Below are 20,270 nucleotides of genomic sequence, written 5' to 3'. Positions count from 1 at the left end.
TTCCCTTTATCCAAACAGAAAGTTTGGGAACTGTGAAGGCAACTCGAAGTGGATTTACAAGGGAATCTGAAACAAAGAATGAAACAGCAGAACAATATTTTGTCAGTTATTCATAGGTCAAAGGGGACTGAAATGAAGATTACAAAGCTGGTACCAACAGAATGAATGAGGGCTGCTTTTCTTGTCCCCTTTACACCTCCTCCTTTTCTGGGGAGATCTAACTTTTAGCAGCTGAGATCTTTCTATCTGAAAAAACAAACTCCACAGCAAGCTGGAGGAAACTGAATCATGGCACTGTGCAGATTCAGGCATATGGGAGTAGATATTTATTTGGACTTGATAGGTCCTACCTGATTAAATCCCACTGGCTGGCTCTGCCACTGATATTCAGTGGCATTTAATCAGTTAATGCCACTAAATATCAGCCACTGTGGTACTATCTGGGTAGTGCCAGGGCGAAGTAGGGACCAGGGGCATAGCCAGACTTCGGCAGGAGGGGGGTCCAGAGCCCGAGGTGAGGGGGCACATTTTAGCCCCCCCCCCGACGCCGCTGACCCCCGCTGCCATTGCTGAATCCCCGCTGCCACTACCACCACCAACAACTTTGACCCCCCCCCTCGTCGCCGACCCTCTTGACCCCCCTCCCGCTGCCAACCCACCGTCGCCTATCTTTGCTGGCGGGGAACCCCAACCCCTGCCAGCCGAGGTCCTCTTCTTCCGGCGCAAGGCTTCATTCTGTTTCTGTGAGTCTGACGTCGAGAGGGTCGTTGGCAGGGGGGTCCAGGGCCAAATCTACGGGGGCCCAGGCCCCCGTGGCCCCACGTAGCTACGCCACTGGTGGAGACATACTGGGTTAGCAGCAGTGACAGCAAAAAGGTGGCTGCCAATGACCTGGAAGTCAAATGCCAGTGCCTGGCATAGGCACCAGTTCAGTCTGCAGTAGTCAGCACCTTTGAATTCACTGAACATTGGAGAGATAGCTGTTATCTGAGTTTTTAATGCATACAGATGGGTGCAGACGCAGTTGATTTTGAAAACGTCTGGTGGGACAACTAGTTCTCATGACTGCTGCTGGTCACATCATGAACCCCAGTCATCTTACAGCTCATAACCCACAATTTTCTCTGCAGATCTTCATCATATGATATGTCTGCAGATTTTGTTCTTTTCCCGTTGTGCAAATAACAGCCTCCTACTCCTTCAAGCTCTGGTGAGGCTGCTGCAAAGATGGCAGTGGCAGCTCCCTCTTCTGGAGTCTATGAAAAGCAAAAGATGGTACAGGTTAAAATATAAGCAGTAAAAAACACCCAGATTTGATTTATTTTACACATTTCTAGTAGAATTAACATTAGTAAGAAGAGCTGTGTGTGTGAGCAGAATATAGACAATTCTAAATAGAATATTATAATGTCTCCCATAACGGCAAATACATCCACCGCACAAATATGCAAGAATTTCAGAGAATGATTAGAATCAGGGGCATAGCTGCAGGTGGGCCTGGGTGGGTCCAGGCCCATCCAATCTCAGCTCAGGCCCACTCAGTCTTTCTGACCCACCAATCAGTGCCTGTCTTCTAAGGTGCTGGTTAGGCTGCACAGCAGCATGTAGCCATGTGGAAGCCTCAAGTGCCGTGGCAGCAGGGCAAGGAGCACTGTTATTAAGCCAGGGTACAGTCTGCAGTTGACTTTACCGTACAGCATCTACAAATTTAACGGGGCAACTATTGGTGGGGAGGAGGGGGGGGAGAGTGCCTGTACAGCTCCTGTGTAAAAGTGCCTATGAACACCTGAACCTGGTGTTAAATTACCAGGTAGGCACTCAGTGCATCCTGTTTTGGAGATGGTAAGTGGTCAGACTTGAACTCATTAGTTACTGCACAGTAACAGCAGCAAGCTAGCTAGCTACCAAATACCTTCAATGCTCACTCTGTGCCAGGGATCCTCAAGCCAGTCCTTGGGACGCACCTAGTCAGTCAGGTTTTCAGGCTGCATGGAATAGAGGGTAGCACATGCAAATGTTTCTCATGCATATTCATTGTGGGGATCCTGAAAATCTGACTGGCTAGGTGTGTCCCAAGGACTGGGTTGAGAACCTCTGCTCTGTGGCCATGCCATGCTCCCTCACACAAAAAGCACTTAACTCATAGTTCACCGCGCAGTAACTGATAAATGACTACAAAGCCCCTTAATTTGGTTGTGTGTTAACAATCACCACATGGTAAACCAGGTGTTACATGCTTAATGTGATTCAGCAACCTGGCCCCTTAGGTTGTAATCGCTCCAGGGGCAGAGAAATACCTATAGCACTGAATGTAACTCAACTGGAAAGGGCATGAGCCAATCCAAGTAAATACTGTTCAAATATCTTTATGAATTTTCAGGAAAAAAATCACTTAATGAGACAAATATAGACAATGGGATTCTTTTACTAAGGTGAGCTAACGGATTTACTATACACTAAGGGGTCCTTTTTACTAAGCTGCAGGAAAAAGGGAGCTGCGGTAGCGGCAGGATACATTTTTCCCGTGCATCAGGGCCCTTTTTACTGCAGCCGGTAAAATGTCCCCCCCCCCCCCCCAAAAAAATGGCCATGCAGTAGATAACTCTTACCGCATGGCCATGCAGTAGGGAGCACTTACCACCACCAATTGAGGTGGCGCTAAGGGCTCCCATAGTAACCTGGCGGTAACCGGGCAGCAGGACCGCCAAGAGGGGGGGGGCAGGGGGGACACCCCCCACCAGGGTCAGGCCACCGGCGCTGCAATTCCCAGTCTCGCCTGCCTGCCTCCTCAGCTCTGGGCCCCCTGCATTCGAAGCGGCAGTCACAGATCGCCTCCCTTCGGGCCTTCCCTCCCTATGTCCCGCCCTCGCAAAAACCGGAAGTTACATCAGATGAGGGCGGAACACAGGGAGGGAAGGCCAGAAGAGAGGCGATCTGCGACTCAAGAGAGGCAATCTGCAACTGCCACTTTGAATGCAGGGGGCCCAGAGCCATGGAGGCAGGCAGGTGAGACTGGGGACTGCAGTGGCGGGGGTGCGACAGAGGGCGGTAGCAGTGGGGGAGCCACAGGGGGCGGCGGCAGTGGCAGGGGGAGCCATAGGGGGCGGCAGAGGCGGGGTGGCCTTGCCCTGGGCCCGGCCTAGTCTCTCGGTGGCCAAGCCGGGCAGCACACGGTGATGCTCGATTACAGCTGGGTTAGCACCGTGCTAGGGAAAAAAATTTCCCTGAGTGCCGGAAATGGTGTACACTCCAGCTGGAACCACCACCGGTGGCCGCAGTGGGGCCGGCAGTAGTTCCATTTAGCATGTGGTAAGCCCACTTGGGATTACTACCACTTTGTAAAAGACCTCCATAATGCTAAGAAGCACATTTTATACCTATGGGCTTCTTAGTATTTAATGCACACTAAATCCATTAGTGTACCTTAGTAAAAGGATCCCAATGTCTCAATGGTAGATAACAGAACCAAACAACCAGCAAAAGCACATCCAGTTTTATTAAAACCAACCAAATAAATAACATCATTGCCCTTTGGCACAATGGGCAGGGTTTGCTTTTGGCACCCCACCCCTTTTTGAGCATGCGTGTTTGCAAAATCCCAGAATAAATCAAAAGGGCAGCTTGAACCTGGTCACCCTGCTTGTCATTCCCTTGTGACAGCCCTAATTCCAATTTCTATTCCAACTTACAAAGAGGTATGTGTAAAAATTAAATTTCTTAAAGTTTAATTATCACTATTCCTCTTTATAATACAGTAAGATTTAATTAACATTAAGAGCATTTTTGATTAAAAAAAAGGTTAATTAAATTTCATTACAGAAAATAGAAGAGGCACCAGGATAGCAATCAGAGACAGATAATTACACTTTCAAGAAACCAAATTTTAATTCATAAGGTTCCATGTTTGCTATTTAATTGCAAACTCACTGATACAGCAAAGCTAATTACTCATGTCCTGGTTCATTGGAAGTTATATTTCTAAGTCTAACCATTCACCATATAAAAAAATACAAACAAGCCATACAACCCAAACCCAAAAGGTGAATTACAGATATACCAATATGAAAACATATTATTCCTAAATGAATGTGTCATCCTTGAGCATCAAAATAACTATACTGTATGTTAATATAATTTTCTACTAAAGACTAAATAACATAAAATAGCAGTGTTTGTATACCATGTCAAACCTAGAAAAGCTCAGAAAAGTTTACAATCTAAAATATAATAACAGAAGTGTCATTACAGAATTATACATTAGAGAAATAACTAGCAAGGAGTACTATCTAACCTTTTTTTAAAAAATTGATAAAAAAAGCCACTTCAGGAGATTGCAAAATTTTTGGTAATCCTGTTCAAAACGTAACTCTGGTGGAAGAGAATTCCAAAGTTTGACCAACGCTAACTAAATAGTAGATGGGGAAAAAGTAAGCAGCGGGATAGAAATGCTTATTATTTTCACATGCAGCTCTACTAGGGTGACGATTAGTAGGTAAAGTTAAAATCTGATGGGTCGAGGCTCAGAACCTAATGCTGGCAGTAGAGCCGATTAGCGCTGGACTAGAACCGGCGCTAATCTGAGCAGAATGTTTAGAGGGCTGCATGCATCACAGGAAACTACGACCACGCCAAAGATTAGCACAAATTATATTTAAATGTAGTCAAATGGATGTAAATGAGGTCATTTGCTATTCTCTCCCAATGCTCAGAGAACCGCGCATAAACAAACCCTGCCCTTACCACTGGAAACCTAGCGCCAGCTCAGAACTGGCATTGGGGTATTTGAAGAGTGATTTCTAATTTTTTTTCAGCTTAAAGTCTGCTAGTTTTGATTTATTTCAGGAGCAGAAAGAAGCTTGTGCAGTGCTGGGAGTGAAAAACAAATGTGTGCGGATCTGAGCAAACCCAAAAGTCAAAGCACACATTGGCGCCTGTTTTCTGCACTTAAATATAAGCCTTTCAAATTAAAAATTTTTTTTTTTTAAAGCTGATGTTTAAAGGCATAGAAGAACAGCACCAATGTGTGCTTCATTTCCTGGTTTGCCTGGGCATGTGCACAAGAGCTGTGCTTACTGCAAACTCTTCCGTGCATGTGCCAGACAAGTTCTTTCCCCATACTTTCAGTCTCACAGCTCGCGTACCATTTGCATACCATTAGTGTTGAGAACTGAGAAGCTAAGTTTTGGTGCTGTTCCCATGGTATGGGTCAGGCACTGTTCCCTATAGCGAGGGAGTTCTGGGCATGGGCCCATGATACCAGGGGCGTAGCCAGACAACAGATTTTGGGTGGGCCTAGGCAAGAAGTGGGTGGGCACCAAGTGTTCTCTCTCTTCCCCCCCCCCCCCCACCACCACCAAAAATATATCTCAGTTGGCAGGAAAATGCTTCTTTCCACCTTGACAGTCTGCAGCAGGCATGCACTGAAAACTGAGCATGCACAGGTGCCGGTATCGTGGACAGTAGCATTTTCGTTACCATCGGGGGGAAGTCTTCAGCTGGCGGAGCTTGAGATCCCCACCAGCTACCACTAAACGTGTGCTACTGTTGGGTGGGCCTGAGCTCTAAGTGGGTGGGCCCCGGCCCACCCAGGCTCACCTGTGGCTACGCCACTGCATGATACACATAAGCAGGATGATAGTTATGGTCTTTTTCGTATATTTGTGTTCAAATATTTGTACCTAAGAAAGCAAAGGACCAGTTGTGAAGGGATCCTACCTGGGATGGTGGTAGCTACTGGGAAGTGATCCCTTTACACAGTGCCGTAGCGAGGGCAGCTGACACCCGAGGTGTAGCATGGCACACCCCCCCCCTGGAGCGCATTCTTACCACTGACGTAGGAAAGGGGACGGGTGGGAGGACCGCTCCACCCCGAGTGCACGTCGCTGGGAGCTGCGTCGGCTCCACTGGTTCCCTGCTCTCTCTGCCCCGGAACAGGAAGTAACCTGTTCCGGGGCAGGGAGAGCAGGGAACCAGCAGAGCGGACACCCCCCACCAGCGGCATGCACCCGGGGCAGACCGCCCCACCGCCCCCCCCCCCCTTCCTACGCCACTGCCTTTACAGGTAAGCAATAATGAGTGCAGCTCAAAGGAAAATTTAATTGCACTAGCTATAAGAAGAGAGGAAGGCTAAACATAACACTGAACTTTGGTTACTTGTACTCAGTCTTGCAGTAGTCTTGGCTAGACGGTTATTGTTTAAAACTGAACCAGGGGCCCTTTTACAAAAGGGAGTTAAGCTCTTAACCTGCGGTTATCGCATGCTACCAGACTATTGCAGAATGTATTTTGTAGTATTTTGCCTGTTTACATGCTTAAAATATATTTTTGGAGGGGGCACGTAATGGGCAGAGAATGGGTATTCCTGTGTTATCCAGCCTGCGTGGTAGGATTAGTGCATGCTAACTGGATAACGCAGGGTTAATGCAGGAGCACTTAGTACCTCCGAATAGGAGGCATTCTCCTGTATTCATTTCTTGCAGGTTTCATCTGTTAGCACACAACCTGCAAAAAAAGAAAAGAAAAGAAACGAAAACATACCGCAGCGACTTTGTGGGTTCTATGCGGTTTAAAAATAATAAGAAATAACTGGAGGATCACAATTAACAGAAGTAATAACTAAAAGCAGATTAAAATGATCATACATTTGAAGTCTCAATACAAAAACTTCTCAAACAACCATTATTTGAGAAACTTTATAAATAATATAAGATCAGCAAAAAGATCTGTCAATTACAAGGAGGTTGTTCCAAAACTTACAGCATCTCCTGTAAAAGAATACGTACACTAAAACATCCTTTTCTATTTAACAGCTTTAAAAGAAGGCAAATGCAAGACCAATCTGTTCCTCAGTTGCATAACAGATTCGTAAGATGGAAGAAGTAATAATGAGATCATATACTCTGGTGCAAGATTATGCAATGTCTTAAATATCGTAGTACAAGCCTTAAAGTGGATCCTGGCTCAAAAAGAAAAAACCCTACAAAAATGCCATGTTAAATCTAGGCTTAGCGCATGAGAAAGTCCTGTGTTAGAATGCACTAAACCCAGATTTTACTGCACTTTCATAAATGAGCCCCTAAATCCCGAAACATCTAGATATCAGGTGTTCTTCCCTCCCCTGTCTTTAGCCCCACAGTTATTAGGTCACATCTTGCCACTAGAGCTACTTACAAAATTCTTAGGAATCACGTTAGATTCACATCTGTCATTTAAACCACATATTGTGACAGTTATTCAAAACTGAAGAGGTGAGTTCTAAAATCTGTTAAGTACAAAAAGCTATTTTCTGGAGAAATGCAAGTTTTTATTTCCAAGAATTCTAGCCAATACAACTGAATATCATATATCTTAGCCTTTGAGTGCAAAGTTCACACATCCTATGGCTACCTATAAAGTCAGTCTGTTTCCGGCATCAACCCATTTTTGAACAAAAAAAATGTACTTAACAGATTTTGCAATTCACCTCTTCAATTGTTTTGAGTCTTTATGTTCTATCAGATCAATTCACCTATTTGTAAATCAGCCATTGTTACATAGGGGCCTTTTGCTAAGCCACGTAAGCGTCTACGCATGCCCAGCGTGCGCCAAAATGGAGTTACCGCGTGGCTCTTGCAGTCATTTCATTTTTGGCTTATGTCCGATACGCACGTCTGATAAATATTTTTTATTTTCAGGCACGCGTAATGGATGGGCGCCAAGTGGCATTTGATGCGCGTAGGTTATTACCGCCCGGATTCTTTACCGCTAGGTCAATGGCTGGCAGTAAGGTCTCAGACCTCAAATAGACATGCGGCAATTTTCATTTTGCTGCGCGTCCATTTCCGGCAAATAAAAAAGGCATTTTTTGTAGGCGCGCTGAAAAATAATTCTGCGTGTGCCCAAAACACATGTTTACACTACAAAATTAAAGTTCCAGTAACAATTGACGTGCTCATTAGAAAATGAAGAAAAAGCCCTCAGAAACCGTGGGTAAAATACCCAGGGTTTAGTGTGCGGTTATGAAAACTTTTATAACACACACCACGATTCGATCATTGGGCTAAAAAAAAATTTCATTCTGTAGTAAGCTTGCAATTTTATAGCTTTTTTATACTATATTATTATTGTTATTTTTAAATTATTTTCTGATGCATTCTTATTCTTTCCCACGTTAGAATAATCAATCACCAAAATGTGGCAGTAAGGCATAGAGTATTGCGCTACTTAGCTTTAGAATCAGGCACTCTTCATTGTCCGTTCTACGGGAACCCGTTTCGCCTAGAAACGTGGCTTCTTCAGGAACGGAGTGCTTTAGAAGTATTTAGGGAAGCACAAACACGGTTCAAAAATGGCAGATCGCTCTGCTGCTGCCTGCAGCGCTTCCACACGGAGGTGAGAGGCGCTGTCATGTCAGTGCAGGGGGCCCGATACGGAGGGGGGCGGGAGCGGCGACGACGACGACGTCGGGGATGGGGGGGTGGAGGTTGGTGCGCAGGCGATGTTGGTTTGTTTCAACTTTCCAGGCTCCAGCGGCAGGCAGCATCCGACTCCGTTTCCCTCTCTGTTCCGCCCTCTGACGTCATCACGTCTTGACGTGAGGGCGGGACAGAGAGGGAAGTCTCTACTGTGCATTTGCAGGTGAGTCGGTCACTTGCCATTTATATGTTTGATATATATATATATATATATATGGCAGTCGCCAGCATTGAGAGGGCAGACGTGCATTCCTTCTCCCTCACAATAACCTTATAACCTTTCCTCTTTTGTATTATCTATCTAGGATCCTTCTATTGCTTTTACACTGTTTTGCTTGCTGTTTCTTGTGCTGAATAAAGAAGAGTGAACACAGTTTGGTGTCTCCGGTGTGCAATTTGTGATATAGTATAAGTATTGGGAAGCCCCCCACAGGGGTGATTGTGGGGGAAGGTAATCCTCCACCCAGCGACGATCCTTGGTCGGCTGCCACCCGGGGCGGTTCGCTGCTGCGCACCCCCCCCCCCCCCCCCCCGAGTGCAATCCTGCCTGCTGGGTGCAGCTGTGCGGCTGTCGGTTCCGCTGGTTCCCTGCTCCCTCTGCCCCGGAACAGGAAGTAACCTGTTCTGGGGCAGATGGAGCAGGGAACCAGCAGAGCTGACAGCCACGCAGCTGCTTTCTGCACCCCCCCCAGCGTTGTGCACCTTGGGTACTACTACTACTACTATTTAACATTTCTAAAGCGCTACTAGGGTTACGCAGCGCTGTACAATTTGACATAGAAGGACAGTCCCTGCTCAGAGAGCTTACAATCTAAAGGACAAATGTACAGTCAGTCAGGGAGGGGTCGTCAAATTGGGGCCCGGCCTGAGTACGCCACTGCCTCCACCACAGTGAGTGTGGGTGAGAGTAGGGACAACCCCTGCTGGGCCGGGGACCCCAAAATCATCTACAATATGAAAGTCTTTGCACGATATATGCCTAAAGTTGTGTTGCAGAAACAAAATTCCTTTGACAGAATCTAACAGCAGGGAAATGCATTTCTCTTTAGTATATCCATGTGTCCAGACTGACTAATAAGCCGGAGATGGTTTCTTTCCTTATGTGGGTACATGTGTTGATCAAAGGCACAAAGAGGATATTTTCATAAAAATTAAAAAAAAACCGGGAGGACATATCTAAAGAAGCCCAAAAGGAGGACATGTCCTCTTAAACAAAGGTAGTATAGAAACACTAACAATACCACAATCGATTAGTCGTTCCATCAAACTCTACTACAGTTTCAGCTTTTTCTGTTTGGGCACCCACATTGTGGAATCCTCCTCTGCAGTACCTGCAAACTGAGGTGCGATTGGATCATATTTAAAAGAGATTAAAACGTATTTTGTTATGCTGGCCTAAGCAGGGTCACAAATGATTAGAGTGGCACAGGGGACATAGCAACATGAAGGGTACCTGATTAATAATGGTGGCGAATTGTGGAATTGTATTGCCGTTTTATATTGTAAGGTACTCTTATGTGAAGCTGGACTGCTCTGACTGGTCTGTATTAAAATGGCGGTATATCAAATGAAAGACATAAATAAATGCATTTATTTGTTCATTCATACCCAGGTCAGATAGGTATGAAGAATGAATCCAGAGGACAAGTCATCCAGGAATACAAGAGAACAAGGTCAGCTAACCTTTATCTGCATCTTTTAATACACTGCATTTTAAATCTTATTTTTAGACACTAGAATGTGAAGGATGTACAAGGGAACAAGACCCAGTGACGTTCCTAGGGGGGGCGGTGGGTGTGGTCCGCCCCGGGTGCATGCTGCTGGGGGGGTGCCGCGCGCGCCTGTCCTCCATTGTTCCATGCTTCTTCTCTGCCCCAGAACAGGTTACTTCCTGTTCTGGGGCAGAGAAGAAGCATGGAACAACGGAGGACAGGCGCGTGCGGCACCCCCCCAGCGGCGTGCACCCGGCAGGGGGGGGTCCTTCGTGGGGGGGTCCGCGCTGCATCGGGGGGGGGGGGGGGCGCTGCACCGGCGATCCGCCCCGGGTGCCAGCCCCCCCAGGAATGCCACTGACAAGACCATCTGGAATCTGAGACAGGGACAAAGAATCATGGCACAGATAAAGACCCAGCACTGAACCAGCCCAAGAGGAGGGCAAATAAACCCTCAGCTCTCTGATCTGGCCCCAACAGATCAAATAAAAACAGAACATACCCAAAGTCAGGAGACAGAGGAGCTGCACACATCCATTCAATAAAGGCCAGGAAGTCAGTTCTCATTAAACCAGGCAGGGGAGACTGAAGCAAAGTTCCTACTTAAGGAGAAGAGGCAAACGACCAGCTGCAGGCAGCCAGTTTTTTTTTTTGCTACATTTGTACCCTGCGCTTTCCCACTCATTACAGGCTCGATGCGGCAGGCAATGGAGGGTTAAGTGACTTGCCCAGAGTCACAAGGAGCTGCCTGCACTGGGAATTGAACTCAGTTTCTCAGGACCAAAGTCCACCACCCTAACCACTAGGCCACTCCTCCACTGTTGCTACTATTTGAGATTCTACATGGAATGTTGCTATTCCACCAATGTGGCCGCGCAGGCTTCTGCTTCTGTGAGTCTGATGTCACGTCAGACTCACAGAAACAGAAGCCTGCGCAGCCTCCTACATGGAATGTTGCTAGTGGAATAGCAACATTCCATGTAGAGTCTCCAATAGTATCTATTTTATTTTTGTTACATTTGTACCCTGCGCTTTCCCACTCATGGCAGGCTCAATGCGGCTTACATGGGGCAACGGAGGGTTAAGTGACTTGCCCAGTGTCACAAGGAGCTACCTGTGCCGGGAATCGAACTCAGTTCCTCAGTTCCCCAGGACCAAAGTCCACCACCTTAACCACTAGGCCACTCCTCCAGTTTCAGATTAGCTGCTCATCCTTGTGTATACCAGCTCTCTTCTGACCCTTCATAGCCTGGGTTTGATTCCGAAGGCAACTCCTTGTGACTCTGGGCAAGTGACTTAAACCTCCATTGCCTCAGGTATAAATTAAGTACATGAATATAATATGTAAACCACTTTGATTGTAACCACAGAAAGGTGGTATATCAAGTCCCATCCCCTTTCCCCCCCCCTCCCCCTAATACCAGGAAGCAGAATGGTACCCGAGCAAAAACAAAACAAGAGGTATACAAGACACTGTAGATGAAATAGGCAGCCTTTTTCTACAAAGCTGTTGTTTTTGCAGTGGCGTTCTTTGCTTGGATGGCACCTGGGGCGGAGCGCCGATGCGCCCCCCCCCCCGGGTGCAGTGCCCCCCCACTAAAGTACACCTTCCCCCCCCCCCTCCGGTGAAATGATACCTCCCCCCGGGTGCACGCCGCTGGGGGGGGGGGGTGCCACGGCGCGCGCCTGCTCCGAGTTCGCTAAACTTCTTTGCTCGTTCGCTACAGCACCCTCTACCCCGGAACAGGATATTCAGCCAGTGATGATCAGTGTTTTGCTGACCACTGCCAGCGCTAAACACAGACATTTAATGCTGGGTGATGTCCGAGCACCGGCATTGAATTTCCAGGTTTGGGGAGCTGGCAAACACAAAGCTGGTTAAGTGTGATACTCAGTACTTAATTGGCTATGGGTTACCGCATAAAGATAGGACTGACTTTTATGCAGTTAACCTGGCCAGTTAAGTTCAGAATATTAGAACTTAACCAGCCAAGTATTGACTGCACACCTGGAACACCCCCCCTCCTCAAATAGCCAGTTTTGAGTTCAGTACTAAGTGGTTATTTTCAGCAATGCTAATCAATGAAATGCTGTTGAAAATGAATGGTTAGAACCAAAGAGGAAATTTAACCAGTCAGAAGCTATCTGGCCAGTTAGAGTGGAGGAGTGGCCTAGTGGTTAGAGTGGTAGACTTTGGTCCTGGGGAACTGGGTTCCATTCCCACTGCAGACACAGGCAGCTCCTTGTAACTCTGGGCAAGTACCTAAGCTGCATTGAGACTACCATGAGTGGGAAAGCGCGGGGTACAAATTAAAAAAAAAATCACGTTGAATATTGACCCCATTATTTTACCACAGGTTGTATTTCATGCAGTGGGGTTAACAGTAAAATTACATGTCTTAATGGCAGCACACATTGATAACTATGGTCCTACAGCAAAAATGAGCATACTCAAACTGCTAAGGCACTGTGGGGCCCTTTTACTAAGCCACGTAAGCATCTGTGTTCGCTCAACACGTGCCAAAATGGAATTACCACCCAGCTACCATGTGGCTCTTGCGGTCATTTCATTTTTGGTGCGCGTCCGATATGCGTGTCTGGAAAATAATTTTTATTTTCAGCCAAGTGGCATTTGGTGCGCGTAGGTCATTACCACCCGGTTACCACATGAGACTTTACCGCTAGGTCAATGGTTGGCGGTAAGGTCTCAGACCCCAAAATGAAGGGGCAGCAATTTTCATTTTGCCGCACGTCACACTCTTGGCAAAAGTTTTTTTAAAAAAAGCATTTTTTGTAGGTGCGCTGAAAAATGATTCTGTGCGCGCCCAAAACCTGCGTCTATATTACCGCAGGCCATTTTTCAGTGTGAAAGGACCCCTGTGTTCATTTCTAATGTGACATCTGTGCTATTTGCATGTGATAACTGATATTTTAACAGCTAATGCGGCCAAGTAAATTGGCTCCTAGGTATATATAATGGAATCACTCCAGAATAATGCTGTAGACATCACTGGACTAATTTTAATCTCTCAAACCATCAAAAATTAATATCATCACCAGTTTAAACGGAATCTCTCAGGTGTATTCAGCAGAAAATTATGTAACAAATTATGTAGAAATACAGAACATGACAGCAGTTAAGGACCACAAGGCTCATGTCATTTATCTACTTTCCCTTCCTCTTGCGATAAAACATTGTATATACCTTGACTTCTACCTTTACCACTTCTCCCTTACAACTACATATCCCCTGTGCCGGTTATCCGCAGGCTTTCTTGAATTCTTTTACTGATTTTTGTCTCATCTACGTCTCCATTGTGCTTTCTGTAAAAAACTTTATATTTGACAGATGGCAAGATAAATGCATTTAATTGCTGTTTCTTTATAGTCTTTTTCCTCACTGCTTGATCTGCAAAGTTGCATTATGTAATAAAGAAGCAGTATTAAACAAGCAATCTGTTAGCAGAAGAAAGGTGATTGAAGTACTACCAATTTCAACAGCCACAAAGGCATATCAAATCAATGTCATCATGTAACCAAGAGACTACTTTGCAGTTCTGTCAAGACATAATGAAACAAAGGTTACAGGTGCTTTGATTTGAGTTAAAGGAATAAGAAAATGTAACTAAATTCTGAAATCGTTAAAATTCTCAGAATATATAACCATATCTTTCTGTCTTTCATCAAACAAAAATATATTTACATGTGTTACTTCATTTGCCAAAAACTACTTTGAATTCCAGATCTTCATCAAAATAGTGTTGGCATTTCAAATGATCTTCTTTCTCAATAATATGGAATGGATTGTTTTCTTTTGAAGTGTTTTATTGTACTTTAGTTTGTAAAATTATTAGAAAATAAAAGGCTACTGTCCACTACATTTTTGGTGTTCAATTCCACTATTCAGGGGACTACACCAGAAGATATTTTTTTTCAGAATGTTCATAATGAATACCCACAAGATATTTGCATGTACCCTCTAATTCTATAAAAAGCGTTAAAAATTGCATGCACAATTTTGGGCGTGTACCCAAATTGTGCACGCAATTTGAGTAACAAGCTAATTAATGCCACTAATTGGCATTTTAACAAGCAATTGTTGACACAACTGAGAAAAGTCTTGACATAGTGATTCATGCCACGACAATATCAAGGCTGGATTACTGTAATGCATTCTACATTGGAGTGATTACAAAGGGCTTGCACCAGCTCTAATTGATTCACATTGCCACAGGGTGACTGACAGAAGGTTGTAAGCAGCATGATCATATCATACCATTTCTGCAAGAACTCTACTGGCTACCAGCAAGTAAAGGCTAAATTTAATGGGCCAGAGTACTTAAAGAACAGAATCTCCCTTTATTCAACTCCAAAGTCGCTAAGATCCTTATAAGGAGTACCTTTAACCATGCCCTCTTCAAATGAATCACATGATGTGACACTTGCCAACAAGCTTTCTCTGGAATAGCCCCCACACTATGGAATGCACTCCCAAATACGCTTCGCCAAACACAAGATCATCTCTACTTCAGGAAGCTGGTGAAAGCCTGGTGTTTCTCTCAAGCTTTTGATGGAAGGAGCAACTAACTAGATAGTTAAACACACAAGTCTAATGCAGCTAAACCTGTGCAATTTTAACTTGTTAACCATGTCTATCTTCTATCTAAACTCCTGTTACTCTAGCTCATCTGTCTAAATATTTTATCTCCACTTACCTGTGCTATTAAGATGCTAATGTGTGTTGTGATAACATTGGAAAGAGCATGATATGTATAATTAATTATTTGAATGTTTTTTTTATTGCTGTCATTGTTTATTGCCTATGTCCATGTTATTCTTACCATACACTGACGGGTGAATTTAATCAAAAAAGCATTAAATAAATCCTAATAAATAAATAAATAATGTGGAATGATTGAACATCATCTCAAGAGTTGTAAGTAATTGTATCATGTTATCTGCCAATCTGTTGTATTTGCTGCATTAACTGAATGGCAAAATACCGGGAATGACCCTCAACAGTTAATGCAAAGGTTTTGAAGTTACCATGCCATATATTTGGCCAAGTTAATTGCAAAATCTTTCCACACTTTAGTATATAGACTCATTATGGGATTAACACTTGATGCTGACTGTACTATATATGTACTATCTCATATATACTCATTGTGGATATCCTAAACACTCAATTGACTAACTGGGTCCTGAGGGCTGGGTTCAGTTCTACTGTACTATGGAATTTCAGGGCTCTGGAAAATTAAGATACTTGCTTTCCTATCACCACTGTATTATTCCCTCAAATTGACTTTTTTAGCAATATGTAAGCCACATTGAACCTGCCATACGGTGGGAAAATGTGGGATACAAATGCAATAAATAAATGTGAAATTATCAAACAAGGCAGTACAAAATTATCAAAATACTTGTGATATGTAAAACAAAGGGTATAGATTTTTGTTTTGCATTTCACAACAGCTATTTTTTAAACTATGGAGGAAAAAGCTCAGTATCATCTCGATCTGATGCCACTAAAGAAAGCTCATTCTATTACCTGCTGCAATCAAGTTCTGAAAAATAAACATATATTGAGGTTTCCCTTCTAAATATAGGGACATCTAACACCGAGGGGCCACTTCAAGAATACAGAGGCCATGTTATTCCTATCCACCAATATGGAGAGAACACATTACACACTCTGCAGCACATGCTCCAGTGTACTTTACAAGAAAGGTTGCTGTGACATAGAAGACATCTAGCAGACCTGGACTGATGGGTTTTTATCATTAGTAAATCTGTTTGAAGGACATTTATTGCTTAGAGTGAAGGTGAGCTGATTGCTTGTCACCTGTATCACCTCTTTGCCCTTACTTTGATTGATGAGTATATTAACTGGATGATAATTGCAAGGTTTCAAGTCTATAATTTAGACAGACAATGACACTTAGCAGTTGGAAGGTCTGTAAGCTCTTCCAGTCCTGAAGGCTTTGTTGATTCTCATTGTCAGAAACTGAGCGTGTGTTAAAATGATTTCTTCAAGGTCTGAATATCTTTAAACTGAAATTAAAGCGTGGAGAAACCAAACTGAAGATTATCAGTGGGATATATTAATCATAAGTTGCATTCCTTGGTACATATCCTGATTTAAAATAAATATATCTTGACAATGTAACTGAAAATTGAGAGAAAACTGACACTATAAGATCTTAGTTCTCACTCATAAAATATACTACTCCAGAACCCCTTCTTACCTTTCCTTGCTCCTTATTTCTTACATTATGTCAATTTTAGGGTGTATTTACCCCTCCTAGTACAGTGGTCCAGCCACAAATATCTAGGAATGAGCAAATAACCCAAGGATGCCTCTATATATTTCCCTCGTTTATTTAGACTCCCTCATGCCCAGAGCAGTACATTTACTCTGAATAAGTTAGGAGACAATAATCAGAGGAGAACAGTGAATATGAGAAATCAGCTGTTAAGTTTACTGAAGCAAATCTATACTCACCAAGCAGTATCTATAACATCATTTGTAATGTCATTCAAAGCATGTTTTCTCACAGGGTCAGACAGTGATTCAAACAGGTTTCACACTTGCTGAGCTCTCCATAGACTTTTCCAGCTGACAGCTTTTGTACCCTTTTCATGCCCTATCTCTTACATTAACATCTATTAGGCACAATTAGCAAATATCTGTTACAGTTTCGACCGCAATGACTTTTCACATTTTAGTTTCGACCACCATGTTAATTCTGCCCCCCCCCCCCCCCCTTTCAAAGTTCTGTTTTTCCTGCACCTGGCCATCTACTCATCTATCTCTTGCAAAATATCCCTGACCGCTGCTTCTCGTTATGCCTCTGTCCAGCTGCCATTTTTACCTCAGCTGAGCTCTTTTTGCAAACTTGCCAAGTTTCACTCATCCTTTCAGGCTGTCACAATCCTGTTGCTGTAAGACTGTGAAATCTTGGGGTGAGACACAGTTTTGCTTCTAGAGGCCTAGCTGGCAGCTAAAACCCTCTTGACCTGTTTTTCTCAGAAGACCAGTGCTGACAATATTCTACAATCCCTACCAGAATCCTCCACTCCCTCAATGATAATCCCTTGTGAATTTTCTCTCTGAAAGAAACCCACTTGCTCCGTCATTCTGGAATTCCCTCCCTTTCACTACCTGCTTAGAGTGTTCCTACCCCAAGTTTAAAGTACTACTGAAGACACATCTCTTGGAAAAAGCCTTCTCTGTTCGGCTGGAACCAGACAGCTTTTTGGAGATCCATTAGCTAAATAGCCTCTTCTTCCTAACTATGCTTCTATGTTCTCCATTTCTTGATTTCTTTCTTTTACTTATAAATGTGGCGTTCTTTTGTGTTTTCTTCTTTTACTGAACTTGTACATCACCTTGTTATCTTTTTGTGGGAAAAGTGATCAAGTCTTAATAAATTAAATTAGAATTTTGGCATTGATCACAAAAGGTGCCTAGAATGTTTCTTGGTGTTTGTATTACTACACACAGTAAATGGAAGCAGTTTTTGTCAACGTGCCAAGTGATTGCTGCACTAGGTGCTTCTTTCCTGTTGCTTTTTCCTTTTAAATATTTGATTCAGTTTGAAAATAATAGACAAATCTTTTTGTTTTTTATCCCAAGCAGTTAAAAGCATTTCTGCAGTCTCATCAACCAGTTGCCGTGCCCTGAGTTGGGGTGGGATATAGGCTGTCATTAGAATGAAATAAGTTATTCGACAGTGCCTTGTTTGTAATTTATGCCCAAGTCATAGAGGACATCTAAGGAGTTTTAAAAATCTGTCTCTCGATGTCCCTTCTGTAAAAAAAAAAAAAAAAAACCACGTGATTAAAATCTGTTTGGGAACATTCTTTTGCCTTCCAAGGCACACAAAATGTCCTGTTTGTCCTAATTAGATTGTAAGCTCCGTCGAACAGGGACTGTCTCTTCATGTTCAAGTGTACAGCGCTGCGTACGTCTAGTAGCACTATAGAAATGATGAGTAGTAGTAGGAATAGTCTTCCTACAACAGTTCACTTAACTACTCCTTACAGTTCTTTTTAAAAGGTCTTAAAGACTTATTTGTTTCTTAATGTTATGTTTTATATATAAAAAAAAGACTTGGATATTTTTTATTAAGATTATTCATTCATTTTAAGTATTAATATACCGCTTAGACATAAACAGTTTACAGTTTCATTTTACAGATACTGGGTCTGTGCCCAGTGGGCTCACAATCTAAGTAGTACATTGTACTAATGTTGTACCTGGGGCAACGGAGGGTTATGTGACTTGCCCAGGATCACGAGGGAATGCAATTCTATCCGGTTGGGCTATCTCTTTGCTCTGTGATCGACTTTGAATCACAAGTTAAAAGCGGAATAGAAATCACATAATAGAATAGATTTGATTGCTAGGTACTATATGTTCCTTGTTTTTCCTATGGATCCTTCCTATATAATGGGAACTAACCAGTGAAAATTATTTTCCTTATTTTTTTCCTTTATGTGTTGTTTCTTTTATTTTTCACTTTGTATTTATTAAATTTCCAAAATCAAATCACATACAACTAATGCCACTAGGCACAGACCCAGTATCTGCTTTTAACTCCTAACCCTTATTCACTTGTTTAGAACCCTTATTTTATCATCCTCACTTTAATATTCCCTTATCTCTTGTTTGTCCTGTTTGTCTGTCCTAATTAGATTGTAAACTCTGTCGAGCAGGGACTGTCTCTTCATGTTCAAGTGTACAGCGCTGCGTACGTCTAGTAGCGCTTTAGAAATGATAAGTAGTGATAAGTAGTAGTATATAAATCTACCTACGCATCAAGCTTCTCCTTCATAGGAACTCAGATATGGAATGCATTGCCTAAACTCTTAAAATCAACTCAGAATCATCTAAACTTCAGGAAATTAATCAAGACCACTCTGTTCAAGAAGGCATACCATCCAGACGTTACTTAGTTTCTTTCTTTTCTGTTCAGCAAAATTTATGGACCCTAATGTTTTTCCATTATCTTTTATTATCTTTGTTGTCTTAGACGATACGTTTACGATTATTTTTTACTATGACATTGTTTAATGATATTATTCTGAACTGTAGCCTACCCATGTTATTGTGTAAGCCACATTGAGCCTGCAACGTGGGAAAATGTGGGGTATAAATGTGTTAAATAAAATAAAATAAATGAATACATATAAAGGGGCCTTTTACCAAGTGGTGGTAAAAGGAGGCCCGTGGCGGCATTGGCGTATGGGATTGCCGCATACAAAGGCCATCTTTTACCGCTGCAGGTAAAAGGGATGTTTTTCCCCAGAGGCAGTAAATGGCTGTGCAGTACCTAAAAAATTGGTACGTGGCCATTTACTGCTGAAGCTCATCGGTAACCCGGCAGTAATCGGGCAGTGCATGGTGTTGCCCAATTACCCCCAGGCACAACCATTCCCCGCCTACCAGCGCTAGAAAAGAAAAAATATTTTTTCTAGTGCCAGAAAGAGCGCGGCTGTAGGGCCGATTCATTGTGTGTTACCCTGGCGGTAGGCCCCAAAGTCTTATGAAACAGGAAACAGGCGAACAAGCACCATCAAAGTTATTCTGGTTTTTTTCTTTTGACCTGGACACATTCCGCTCTTCTATTCTCTCTTTACTAGTCTCCAGGCTTGACTACTGTAATATTATTTACCTGGGATGCTTGCATACAAATCTGAAAAAGCTTCAAATTAATCTGCCATGCACGAAAACTTGATCATGTGCCCCCGTTGTTTAAAAAAACTGCATTGGCTGCTGTTGAGCAACGAATAATATGCAAATTACTTATACTCGCATTCAAGGCTCACAGATCTGGCCTCCCTAACTATGTAGCAACCTTGACTATCCCTTATTCTCCTAGTTGGCTTCTCCAGTCAATCAATGACCATCGTTTAGTTTTGCAAAACCCCAAATTGGCCCAGTTGGAATTTACTAGACATCATGCTTTCTTTTTGCTTCTTCCTTCCCTATTTGTGCCGAACTGTCATTTAAAAAATTCAAATCAGCAATAAAAACTTAGCTATTTCAACAAGCATTTGGTAGTACTTAACTACCTAGCAGGAGTAGCAGCATCAAGCT

General features: G+C 43.3%; 1 protein-coding gene across 1 annotated transcript in view; it reads right to left on the bottom strand.

Moving 5' to 3' along the window:
• Nucleotides 1-818: 818 nt before the first annotated feature.
• The window catches only part of DHRSX (dehydrogenase/reductase X-linked), a 319,241-nt gene continuing 299,789 nt past the window's right edge, over nucleotides 819-20,270 (bottom strand). The window contains exon 7 of the mRNA XM_030202103.1: nucleotides 819-1,256. Within this exon, the coding sequence (XP_030057963.1) occupies nucleotides 1,053-1,256 (204 nt within the window). The 3' untranslated portion in view covers nucleotides 819-1,052. The remainder of the gene's footprint in view (nucleotides 1,257-20,270) is intronic.

This window comes from Microcaecilia unicolor, chromosome 4, assembly GCF_901765095.1.
Source record: "Microcaecilia unicolor chromosome 4, aMicUni1.1, whole genome shotgun sequence".
In the NCBI taxonomy this organism is placed as follows: Eukaryota; Metazoa; Chordata; class Amphibia; order Gymnophiona; family Siphonopidae; genus Microcaecilia; species Microcaecilia unicolor.
The sequence above is the reverse complement of the archived record's forward strand: the minus strand, read 5'-3'. Positions and strand labels throughout refer to the sequence as shown.